At 39.3% G+C, this 13,718-nt stretch overlaps 1 protein-coding gene across 1 annotated transcript in view; it reads left to right on the top strand.

Moving 5' to 3' along the window:
* GUCY1A2 (guanylate cyclase 1 soluble subunit alpha 2) overlaps nt 1-13,718 on the top strand; it is a 339,638-nt gene that overhangs the window by 199,737 nt on the left and 126,183 nt on the right. The window contains exon 5 of the mRNA XM_058686628.1: nt 3,224-3,709. Coding sequence (XP_058542611.1) covers nt 3,224-3,709 — 486 coding nt within the window. The remainder of the gene's footprint in view (nt 1-3,223; nt 3,710-13,718) is intronic.

Here is a 13,718-nt window from a genome sequence, read left to right as displayed (position 1 = left end):
GGCATACAAGTAACTATTTCATCTATATCAAGAGCAACAACTTCTATCTTTTCTCATGCCTATTGTGAATATCTCAATAAGGTTACTTTGCCATCACATTGGTTTACATGTAGAATTATTATTGTCCCTTCTGGCCTTGCCCAACATCCTTACCCATCATGCTTCTTCAGTGACTTAGAGCATGTCCTCTGGGTTTAAAATGCTGACTTTGCTGTTTATTAGCCTGTGCGTTGTTAGAAGGCCTCCAACCTCCCTAAATCTGTAAAAAAAAAAAAAGGAGAACAGTAATAGGGTACAGTAAAATTTAACAACATGTAGATTAAGTACTCAGCACAGTACCTAGCTGATGGCAAGCACTCAGCAGATGTGTTGAGTTAGCTACAGGCTCATCCTCATCAACATAATTATCATTTCATCTCTATCTTAGAGATAAAGAAACCAAAGCTTTGAAAGTATAAATAACTTAAGTTGGCCCATTTAAATGTCAAGAGAACTGGAATTCAAATCCAGGTCTGACTATTTCCAAATCCTTCTTTCTTAACCATGCTATAAGCCTGCTACCAATGATTGTCTTCCTAGACTTGAGTCTCATGGGAGCATTGGTTAGTCCACATTCAGGATATGCGGAAATACAGAAATGTGTAGTGTGCAGTTACATGAGCTACTCAGTTTTCAATCACTTCTTGGTTAGGCTGGTAAATGTTAGTATAGAGATACCTGTGCATTAAAATAAAAATGACCCAGGTAGTTTAACAGAACCTGACCACCAAGATTTCTAAAAGGATGACTTTAACCTTTTGCCCCATCCAATACTCCTTTTTATTATGCTTACCAATTTCTGAAATCTGACAGATTTAAAAGTTTATTTTTCTTATACCTCATGCTCTTTCATTTAAACTTCAGTATAATTTGAGGGAGCACCTGGGTGGTTCAGTTGGTTGAGCGTCCGACTTTGGCTCAGGTCATGATCTTGTGGTTCGTGAGTTCGAGCACCACATTGGGCTCTGTGCTTTCAACTCGGAGCCTGGAACTGCTTCAAATTCTGTGTTCCCCTCTCTCTCTGCCCCTCCCCTGCTTGTGCTCTGTCTCTGTCTCAAAAATAAATAAACATTAAAAAATTAAAAAATAAATTTTAGTATAAGCAGGTATAAAACAACCTGGAAATACTTCTGAGAACAATTATTTTCTCTGTACTCAAACCACAGTCTGCAGTCTTTTGAGAGCCCATGTTGCATGAGGGAGCTAGAAGTGTCTTCTTCATGCTGTTCTCCAGTCCCCTCCACCATAGTGTGATAACTTGGAGAAGGGGGATCTTCCTTTACCCTTTTATGCTTATCACCCAGTTCGAGTAAATAGAAAACAGCATATATATCAGTGAGTAAATGAGAGGATTATGCTTAAAAGGATGAAATACTGAGCACTAGCAGAAACTTTACACAAGATAAAGCCAACTTTTGATTTCGTGAAAAGTACAGCATCAAGCATGGACTCAATTGTATCTCCTTCCCCATACTAGATCTTGATGAATGGCACAGGGGGAGCAAAGTAAGACATAGCTGCAGGGCTACCACATATTTGTTCTTTGCCTCTAGTTTCATCCACCAGCCTAACTACTTCATGCTATGAAGAGTAAGGGAAGATACATTTATTGAGCACATTCCATGGGGCCGTGGAAGGTGACACAGGTTACACGGATGGGCAGTCTCTGCTGGCCAAATAGTATGCTGTTCTTTCTAGGTCATTACAGCCCCTTTCCTCTCCAGGTGTGATCAGATACCTTATTCTGACCCAAATAACTATATTCATATTGCCGCCTCCTATGTCTACTTCCTTTCCTGCCTCTGCTCCTTTCCTTGCAGTGTTCTGTGGGGCGCTGAGCAGAGATAGCATAAACCTGTGTTCACTGATGGGAAACATCAAACGTCCATTCCCCAGCTTCTCCAGTCCAAGAGCACAGAAAGGAGGGATGGATTTAAAGTACTATTTCTTCAGATTCTTTATCTTATTAGATGCATTCCACTAGTGCTATTCTGATTTGCGGGGTTTATTTTTAGCCTATGTTGAACATGCTAGTTGAGTGATAGTTACTTCCTAGTAATAGTGACTTAATCATATCTAGTATAAATTTCTGTTTTTTAAAAAAATGTTTATTTAGTTATTTTGAGAGAGACAGTGTGCTCACCTGAGCAGGGAAGGGCAGAGAGAGAGAGAGAGAGAGAGAGAGAGAGAGAGAGAGAAAGAAAGAAAGAAAGAAAGAAAGAAAGAAAGAAAGAAAGAAAGAAAGAAAGAATGAGAGAGAATCCCAAGCAGGCTCCATGCTGTCAGGACAGAGCCCCCATGCTGGGCTTGATTTCAGGACTGTGAGATCATGACCTGAGCTGAAATGAAGAGTAATAGGCTTAACCGACTGAGCCATCCAGGTTCCCCTAAATTTTTATTTTTAAGATCAAGTGGATTATTCCCTAATCCAGTCAGTGCAAGAACTGCTACTTATTCAAAGGTCTACAAACTGTTTGAAAAATGACTTACATAAGGCTAAACAATAATTTTGATTTATTTTAATCTTCTGGACTTTTTCCTGAGCCTTATTTTAATGACAATTGAATGTAGTTATTTTGACAAATGGATTTTTCCTAATTTTATTGTTAAGCAGGTTGAAAGGTTTTGAACTGGCTCCTGAGCCCGTTTCATGATGTGCCTGAGTGTAATTTCATCTTGAATAAAAAATGTTTTCCTGGGGCGCCTGGGTGGCGCAGTCGGTTAAGCGTCCGACTTCAGCCAGGTCACGATCTCGCGGTCCGTGAGTTCGAGCCCCGCGTCAGGCTCTGGGCTGATGGCTCGGAGCCTGGAGCCTGTTTCCGATTCTGTGTCTCCCTCTCTCTCTGCCCCTCTCCCGTTCATGCTCTGCCTCTCTCTGTTCCAAAAATAAAAAAATTAAAAAAAAAATGTTTTCCTGCTTCATTTCTCATTGATCTCACTCTTCATCTCACCATTGTCTTTGGAGAGTGGCAGAGTGGGAGATAATAACAAAGATTTCTGTTTAGAACCATGAATTTTTACGCTGGCTGGAAACCATATTTAAATATGCTTATATGAATGCAGAAATTCAGCATAGCTACTAGCACATTTCATGTTCCTCCTCTTCATCAGCGTCATAAATAAACCTACTTGTGAACCTACTTGTATGAAGAGCGCTGATGAAAATTTCATGTTAATTTTGCAGGTGATGGAAGTCAAGGGACAGATGATCCATGTTCCAGAGTCAAATTCCATCTTATTCTTGGGCTCTCCATGTGTGGACAAGTTGGATGAACTCATGGGCCGAGGGCTGCATCTCTCAGACATCCCTATCCATGATGCCACCCGAGATGTCATTCTGGTTGGTGAGCAGGCCAAGGCCCAAGATGGCTTGAAGAAGAGGATGGATAAATTAAAGGCGACCTTGGAAAGAACTCACCAGGCCCTGGAAGAAGAGAAAAAGAAAACAGTGGATCTTCTGTATTCGATTTTCCCTGGTGATGTAGCTCAGCAGCTGTGGCAAGGACAGCAGGTGCAGGCCAGAAAGTTTGATGATGTCACCATGCTCTTTTCAGACATTGTTGGCTTCACAGCCATCTGTGCCCAGTGTACCCCCATGCAGGTGATCAGCATGCTGAATGAACTGTACACCAGATTTGACCACCAGTGTGGATTTTTGGATGTTTACAAGGTATTTGGGTTTAATTGCTTGTACACAAATACTTTTTAATAGTAAATTAAATTGCATGGGTATAAATTTCTTTTGGTACTTAAACTTGATAGTAAATGATGGAAATCTATTTAATTTAGAAATTTTATACCAAATAACAGGTATTTCTGTTTAATGAGTGAACTTCCATTGTGAGTCAATTCATAGTATTGACATACTATAGGTAACCAAATCATAATATTGCTCAGTAAGGAAAACTTCTACAGATCTAGTTCTCTACATTCATTATTATTACAGAATTTAATTGCTGAATTCTAGGCAACTTTGCACAACATCATAATTAGTCTTTCTTAGAGAACAGGATTCCAATATAAACTAAGTATTGTATTTTGACAGTAAAAAATAAGTTATGTTAAAATATGCATTGCGTTATCAGTTATATGATGATTAATCGGTATTTGGCAGTGCATTGTCAAATAACCCTCTAATTCTAAAGGGATACTTAGAAATGTTCTAGCTATTACCAAATGACCAGTGGTTTTTAGTGGAAGCATCTTAATCTTCCAAGCTAAATAAAGGAAGAGCTTTGAAAATGGGTCACCATTTTTTGGTCTGATTTGGTTAACTCCTTACTATTTTCTTACTAAAAACTGCTATCTTGAACAATTCAGAATCATATATACCTAATGAATAATTCTGTAACTTTACATAGAATTTCACGTGGATTACACAATGTCAGGGTATATGGCTTTTTTATATAAAGGACAGAAAGCACTTTTAGTATAATTAACAGTAGTGAACTGTAGGCTTTTATTTTCTTCCTTACTAAAGCATCTAGACTGCTACTTTTTTTTTTTCATAGCATGATCTGCACATAAGAAGACTTGGAAAGAAACATTGTAGTTTGATATTATTATCCCAGAGGGTGTTTTCATTAAGGTGTCTCTCCTTTGGAGAAAGGTGTTCTTTAGTGCCATTATGTATAATGGGTAGCTGCTGCTAAATATTTTAGTGAGTCTCTTTGGCAAGGTGAATTTTCAGTGTTTGGTATATGTGCAGGATTTGCCTTGTACAGAAGTTCTTATAAATTATCTTCAACTTCCTTATAATTTATTGTTACATAATGTATGGTAGACATAGCCAAATGTCTGATCTTAAACCAGAGAGACACTACAATGAGTTGTCACTGTTACACTCAGTGATTTCCAAAAGGTAGAACAGATTGGCCTGAATTTGCCAGCGCATGCCTTTCTCCAGGCTGCAGGCTCTACTGCACTAATCTTAGCAACCACCAATCTCCTTCCTCTGTGAACCCCTGATTTGCTGTGTTAGCTTTCTCCAACCAAAGTAGTCATGTTATTTTGGCTCTAAGCTTTTACAACTAAATGAGATACAGATAAATGATAAACAGATAAACAGATTCTCCTTTGAAAAACCAAGGGAATCCTTGATTTAAATATAAGTGTCAAGGTTTTGAGAAAAGAAGGTATGTGATATCTTCTGAGGGTACCACAACAATTTGAAGGTTTAAAAATACAGATTTCACAACATCGTGTTTCCTTTACCTTGAAATAAGCTAAGATACCCCACAGAAAAAAATATGGTAATATTCTGTGTGAGCCTCAAATTTTTCCATATATATATATGTGTATATATATGTATATTAACCATATATATAACCATATATATATATAACTGTATATATATATAACCACATATATATATACATATATATATTTTTATATATATAAAACTGTCCATGGTTAATATATATATTTATATATATATAAAACTGCCCATGGTTAATATATATATATATATATATATATATATATATATATATATATATAAACAAGTTTTATGTATCAGCAAGTTTTAACTTATAAAATGGATCTACTATTTCCCTGATGCTCAAGACTGGGCTTTCCATCTTTGTGTGTGTATGTGTGTGTGTGTGTGTGTGTGTGTGTGTGTGTGTATGTGTTTATATATCTATATATGTCTATATCTATCAGAGAGATAGAGAAAGAGAGAGAAAGAGAAACAAACATTCCTGGTTCACAAATTCTCTTAAACTGAACTTGTTTGGAAATTTTAGCAATAAATTATAAAGTGATATTATTTTAAGGCCTGGTGTTTTTAATATGTCTTTGATGCCAGTATGTGTATGTATCTTAAATAGGTATCTAGGGCAGCTTTGATGTCTCCTCAGGTTTATATGGGTTGAATTTAGGGTTCAGACAAGGAAAACATTATGTGCTGAAGCCAGAGTGATGATGGCATGGCCACACAGAGGCAAAGACTAAATAAAGAAAGAATATTAGCCTTGTATAAGATAAAACAACATACATTGTGAGAAATGCATTAGGAGGAATATAAAGTAGAAGTCCTCTTATATGCTTAATCTGAGATTTCTAATCATCATAAGCAGATCAGCTTATTTTCTAGAAAATTTACACAGTGCTCTTTTGTACCATGAGCTATCTGCTCATTTTCTAATTACTATTGAAAAAAAATTCCAAAAGTGGTACAGTTCTTAAAGGACCAGATACCTGCTGATTTCATAAAATTAAGAAGACTTTTTGCTGGATTTAAATTACATGTAGAATTTTTCTGGAATAATCATATCATGAGGAAAAATATGGTGGAATCGACTTTTTAAATTTTTTTTTTAATGTTTATTTATCTTTGAGACAGAGACAGACAGAACATGAATGGAGGAGGGTCAGAGAGAGAGGTAGATACAGAATCTGAAGCAGGCTCCAGGCTCTGAGCTGTCAGCACAGAACCCAACGCGGGTCTTGAACTCACGAACCATGAGATCATGACCTGAGCCAAAGTTGGAGGCTCAACTGACTGATCCACCCAGGCTCCCCGTGGAACCCACTTTTATGTTGGAAATGTGAAAGGAAACCAGGTAAATCTGAATACCAAGAAAGACCTAGAGAGAGTGCCCCACAGGGGGGCATTCAAAGCCTGCTATTGCCTAGTGAGACTCTCCTTTCCAAATTGATGGTTGTCCTTTTCTTGATCATGTTATTATTCCATGCTTTCCTATCGTTAGGGAAGATGGTGCAGGGATGGACTCTAATTCCAGGGTTAGGATTCAGCTAAATTAGGCCATAATGAGGAGTAAACCTTCTGTAAAGAAGGAGGTATAGGAGGAAGCTAGAGATTTTAATGGGCATATTACTGGCATTGAGAAAATTAAAGCCTTTACAGCACTTGGCTGCCAAGATGTCCCAGGTATATGGATCCTAAGTAAAAGTTAGGTAAATTGAAGGAAGCATGGGTTATAATTTTGATCCTTTTATGATTAGAAAAGCAAATATTTAGGGGCGCCTGGGTGGCGCAGTCGGTTAAGCGTCCGACTTCAGCCAGGTCACGATCTCACGGTCCGTGAGTTCGAGCCCCGCGTCAGGCTCTGGGCTGATGGCTCGGAGCCTGGAGCCTGTTTCCGATTCTGTGTCTCCCTCTCTCTCTGCCCCTCCCCCGTTCATGCTCTGTCTCTCTCTGTCCCAAAAAAAAAAAAAAAAAAAAAGTAAAAAAAAAAAAAAAAAGAAAAGCAAATATTTAGTAAAAAGTTGGCATAAATAATGCACAATATAACATTTTGCTCCTTGGGTTTTATATGGTGTAGGGGATGAAGAAAGAGCCAGTATCTAACTTTTTAAATCATTGGCATATAGATGACGAGGATGGTGGTGGTGGTGATGGTGGTGATGATGGTGATGATGGTGGTGGTGATGGTGGTGATGATGATGGTGATGGTGATGGTGGTGATGATGGTGGTGATGATGGTGATGATGATGGTGGTGATGGTGGTGATGATGGTGATGATGATGATGGTGGTGGTGATGGTGGTGATAATGACATTGAATAATGAGGGTTTTGCCTCATTTTATATTTTTATCTCTGGCAAACCCATCACTTAGAAATAAGGGATAAGCAAGGAGGTAAGTGAGCCCTTAGTTCTCCGCTTTCCACTTAGGCAACAGTGCAGCATCCCAGTGCTTTCTTAATGCTCTTCATAGAGTTCTCATCTTTACACCTGCAGCCACTTTTTAAACTTCACTCTTCTCCATTTCTGTAACCTATCAGGTTCAGATACTAAGTGTGTCTACCTCAGAGTTGTTTTTCAATGAACTGATCCCTGCAAAATGCTTAGAACAGCAACTGCTCCATAGTAGTAAATGTACATGGTAGCCACCATTGTTAGTTTTCAGACAGGTATATCTGGACATACGGGAATCTGCCTCATGTGACTGCTTTGTATGTTTTGGATATACATACCCATAGCGCATCCAGTGTGTATGAGAAAAGAGTAAAATATCTAACTGCATCTCCCATGACTAACATGTGGAGTTGTTTCTTGATCTCCATTTTCAGGTTAGGAGATGGAGTTTTAGAAAGGTTAAAGAATCCAGACAGTGTGACTTAGAAATCAGAATATGAACCACAGCTTGTCTCGTTCTAAAGCCTACAATATTGTCACAAGTCTGGGCTGTGATCTATTCAAAGGTAAAATAATAATAATAATAATAATAATAATAGTAATAATAATAAAGTGGAACTGTTGTTAAAACGATGTTACATGATCATCATGTCAGGTGATGAAGAAAAATCATGTGACCACTTTGCCCAAATCTGCCCGATTCCCTTCCAGGAGCACATAGTTCAGAGCTTTGAGAAGCTGCATTTATTTTTTATTTATTTATTTATTTATTTATTTTATTTATTTTTGGGACAGAGAGAGACAGAGCATGAACGGGGGAGGGGCAGAGAGAGAGGGAGACACAGAATCGGAAACAGGCTCCAGGCTCCGAGCCATCAGCCCAGAGCCTGATGCGGGGCTCGAACTCACGGACCGCGAGATCGTGACCTGGCTGAAGTCGGACTCTCAACCGACTGCGCCACCCAGGCACCCCGAGAAGCTGCATTTAAAAGTTGGGGACTCTTGCCTCTGCCATTCTCCTTTTTTGGTCAGAAACCAGTAGCATCTTCTCTCTTAATTTTATGGATAAATAACATGTCGGAAATGGTACAGTGGGACCAATGATCCCTAGTGTAGGCAAAAGGCAATATAATCTTAAAATAATAAAATTGAATAAAAGTTGATTTTTAAAATCATTTTGACCAGGCATCCCTTAAAGAATACCAGTAATAAAATCCTTTCCTCTTTTGTGGTGGGGGTAGAAGGAGCGTTTCTATTGCAAACTGAAAACTTGGTTTGCAGCTGTCAGTGGAGTTAAACATTGAGTAACACTGCCAGGCTTGGGTTGGGGAGAAGGGGTAGAAAGACACTATGCAGCAGCCAGAAAATGCCAGGAGCCGATCTGTTAGGTCAGGGAACCTGATGTTGAGCGTCTGAAGAACAACACAAAGTTCATATTGACAAGGGAATGCAAGTAGTTTAAATTCAAGTGGAAAAGCTGTACAGCAAGGTAGGAAGGAACAGAAATCCAGACTCATTGGGGAACAAAACCTTGGCACAGAGCACAAGGAGGCTGGATTACAGGAACCAGAAATCAGGCAGTGTGTCCAGGCAGCAAGTATGAAGACAGGCATCAGGCCAAACTGATACAGAACTAGAGTCTTCCCTGACCAGCACCAGCATTAGAGCCAGAGGATGCATAGGACCCCCTTGGTAGAGTCAACAGGTAACCAAATATGGAAACCTCATCACAGGATGTAGAGATGTCCACTGAGCTTTTATAATTTTTTCTTTAAATTTATTTATTTATTTTGAGAGAGACAGAGACAGCACGAGTTGGGGAGGGGCAGAGAAAGAGGGAGAGAGAGAACCCTGGTCAGGTTCCAGACTGTTGGAACAGAGCCCTACAGGGAGCTAAACTCACAAGACCACAAGATCGTGACCTAAGCCGAAACCAAGAGTCAGTCTCTCATCTGACCCAGGTGCCCCCACTGAGCTTTTAAATGCTGAAACCGGAATTAGACCCACAGAGATACTAGAGTTAGCAGGTTAATTCTTTCCATTCTTGAAAGTGAGTAGAACATATTTGGGGGCACTCTTGATGTTAATACAATTTGAAAATTGCCAGGTAGCTTGAGTTCTGAAAATCTCTGAAGGCCCATGGAAACACTGTTGACTTTATAACCTCCAAACTTCAGTAAATACAGTACCAATAAAAAGGGCTAGAAAGCCATTAACATGATATACATTTAACATAATTTATATAAATTGTTCAGTCTGCCTATTAATTATACACTCCTTTTAACTGTAACTCCTTAACTACTATGTGGGGAAAAGTCTATACATTCTAAAAATGAATACAGAATGCAGAAGCGAACAGTGATACATATCCGCAGTAGGAAGGTTTCCTACCCAGTAGCAGATGGTCAGTGGTCAGGTGTGAGTAGGCATGTTGTTAATACCCCAGGGAAACTGAGAGTCATGTATCCCTTCAGATTCAGACGTTTTGGTGAAGACTGCCTCTGCTTTGCATGGATAAGCTAGCGGTTTGTAAATTGGGCAGGTAGCTGTACCGGACTGGCACCCCATCTTTAACCTACTTAGTAGGAACTGAAAGTGGACGTTTCACACATGAAGTTACCAGGCCACACAACTCTATGCTTTGAGAATTTTGATATATCTTGTGCCACTATGGAGCTACTAAAGCCTTTGTTCACTGGCCCTGCAGCCAGCTTTCAGAAAATTAAGCAGGAGCTCAAGGCTATCAGTCTAGCGTGAATGTGATTCTGCAGGAAAAAAATACCCAAGTGCCTCCTTTCCCCTTTGTTTTATTTTATGATAAAATAGCCTTTTAAAATGCTTAAGTACTTAGATTATTCTTGGAATTTTAGAAATACATGTATATCATTTTACTCCATTTCCCAGCACTGAGTGCCAGTTCCATTTAATAAGGAGTGGGTGACTGGTTCATTTTCGCCCCCCCCCAACATTCACATATTTTCTGCTTTAACAATCAGTGCATATACTTTTGAAATTAAAAGCTACGAACACTTTATACTAGTTCTTTTCAGTGCTTTGGAGCACATTAGTGCCATTTATTTTTGCTGGAAATGAAGTCACAGTGTCTTCTAGTAAGTCTAGAAAAGAGGAATTTCTGAAGTAAAAAATACATATATTCTCATCATTCATTCACTCATTCAATAAACATGTTTGACTTGTTTGCTTGATAACAGGGTATGACTCCCATAGAAGCCTACAAAAATGTTATGGAAATTAGTATATATTTTTAGCCTGATTTTAATGAGTAGGGAAGAACTAATTTATATGCTTTCTAAGGTAAGGTGAAAGTTGCAGATAAGCGTTCCGTTCTGATATCTTTTCTACTAGGGGGATTGCATTGTCACTTTCAAAATACCATAATGCCCTAGAAATTTCCCGACGAGGGTTTTGCCTTTAAATTTTTGCCTTTGGCAAGCACTGGGGTTGGAGATAAGGGAGAAACAAGAAGGAGGTTGGGTGCTTTTGCATGTTCTCGGCATCACAGTCTGCTAAAGTGACTAAATCCCAGTGTTCCCGAAAGTACACTACCTGGAGTTCTGGTCTTTCTACATTTAACTGCTTAGTCAACTGCTCTCCTTCAGTCCCACCGTCTGTAAATAGACCAGTTTCATCTTTCTCATAGTTACATTTTATGAGCTTTTAATTAGTTAATAATTATTTTTTTAATGTTTAGTTTTGAGAGAGAAAGAGTGTGAGCAGGGGAGGAGCAGAGAGTTAGAGATAGAGATAGAGAGAGAGAGAGAGAGAGAGATAGAGAGAGAGAGAGAGAGAGGGAGACAGACACAGAATCTGAAGCAGGCTCCAGGCTCTGAATTGTCAGCACAGAGCCTGATGCGGGGCTCAAACCCATGACCTGTGAGATCATGACCTGAGCCAAAGTCAGACGCTTAACCGACTGAGCCACCCAGGTGCCCCTCATTTTATGAGCTTTTAAATGAAATACCTATAAAGTACTTATTACAGTGTCTGGTCCATAGTAGTGACTGTAAATGTTAACTATCCTTTCTCACATAGGTGTTTCTGGGCATATATGGTGAGTAGAGAGGTGGGTGTTTGATAGGCACATGCTTGGATGTGCATGTGTTTGTACATGCACATCCAAGTGATTATTAGAAATAGATAAAATGCTCATTTTCTTGGGTTCATTCTTTCTGGTTATTAGAATTACATTGTATGCCAGAGAAAGTCTATGAAGGAAGGGTATGGAGAGAGGTGAAATAAGGGCTAAGAGCGAAGCTCCCAGAAATGCATTATTTGTATGACGTTTAGTGGAGCCTCATGGATCCTCATTCCTGAAGACGGGCCCATAGTCTGTCTGCACTTTTATCTGAATAACCCAAGTTACAATATGGCATCTATGAAGATAACAGTGCTTCTTTAAGTAACATTGACTTGTGCAATGTGTGTTACCAACACTATGAAATGGAACTTAAAATGTTTTTTTATGTTCTAATCTGACATCCTGAATGATTTTCCTTCGATATTCAAACACCGTCTTCTTTTAGTGTTGTGGCAAATTCTGAAATAGAGAGAAGGCTAAGATAACGTGGATTGCCAAGCAGAAATCAAAATTGATGAAGTGTCTTGCTGAATTGATCAAACAAAGTGTTTGGGGGTTGTTCTTTTTATCTCTATTGATTTTTTAATCACCTCAAGAGTGGTGGACGCTGCTAAGAGATTGATGGTGGTTGATTTTTATGCTACCAGGTGTCATGGGCTGAATGCTTGTGTCCTCCCCAACTTCTTTCATTGAAACCCTAAGCCCCACTGTGATGGCATTTGGAGGTGGGGCCTTTGGAAGGGGGATCCGGATTAGATGACATGATGAGGAAGGGGCCCTGTGATGGGATCAGTGTCCTTAGAAGAAGAGGAAGAGACCAGAGTTCCTTCTCTTTCTGCCAAGCGAGGACACAGGGAGAAGTCTCTGCAAGCCAGGAGGTCCACCTTCCCCAGTGAACCAAATCAGGCTGCACCTTGGTCTTAGATTTCCGAGCCACCAAAACTGTGAGAAAGAAATTCCTGTTTGTTTGTTTGTTTGTTTGTTTGTATTAATTAATTAATTTATCTATTTATTTTGAGGGGGAGTGAAAGAGTGAGCAGGGGAGGGGCAGAGAGAGAGGGAGACAGAGAATCCCAAGCAGGTAGCTCACCATCAGCACAGAGTGTGATGCGGGGCTAGAACTCACGAACCACGAGATCATGACCTGAGCCCAAATCAAGATTCGGGTGCTCAACCGACTGAGACACCCAGGTGCCCCAAGAAATTCCTGTGTTTTAAGCCACCTAGCCTATGGTATTTTGTTATTTGCAGCCTGATTGGAATAAGACATCAAGGAAAGGCCTATCAATTCTAAAAACAGTCTGGAAATTTATGATAACAAGTCTCTAGCGAGTTTTCTTAGTATATTAACCCATGTTGCTAGAATTTCCTGTATCTACAAGGGTAAATGTTACCTCATGATACAAGTGAAAGATTTTTCACTAGCCTTTATGGGGCCTATGTTATTACACAGTGTATGTCTTTTATGTATTAAGCTGTAAGAAGTTAAGCTCTGAGCTCAACAGCATGCTTGCCCTTGTCACTAACACCTTTATCAGAACACTATGAGAAACTAGCTTTTAGTTTGTGTACACTTTGGAATTTTAAGTTTCCCACCTAGTGAGTTACTTCAATATGTTTACTTAACAATTTCACTTAGGGAAAGCTGGGTGTCTCAGTTCACTGGGCATCTGACTCTTGGTTTCGGCTCAGGTCATGATCCCACAGTTCATGGGTTCAAGCCCGTGTCAGGCTCCATGCTGATGGTGCAAAGCCTGCTTGGGATTCTCTCTCTCTCTTTCTCTCTGCTCCTCCCCTGCTCATGCTCTCTCTCTCTTTCAAAATAAATGAATAAAGTTAATTTTTTTTCACTTACAGATATCAACTTTTCTTTGTAAAAAATTATTACATTATATAATCATTTCTTTTACCCTTAGGCCATTTAGCAGAGGATTTCTGGCAAGCTTTAGAATGTGAATATGTCAGTTATATTCCCA

Source organism: Neofelis nebulosa, chromosome 10, assembly GCF_028018385.1.
Source record: "Neofelis nebulosa isolate mNeoNeb1 chromosome 10, mNeoNeb1.pri, whole genome shotgun sequence".
Lineage (NCBI taxonomy): Eukaryota > Metazoa > Chordata > Mammalia > Carnivora > Felidae > Neofelis > Neofelis nebulosa.
Note: the sequence above shows the minus strand (reverse complement) of the source record. Positions and strands in the feature narration are given on the sequence as shown.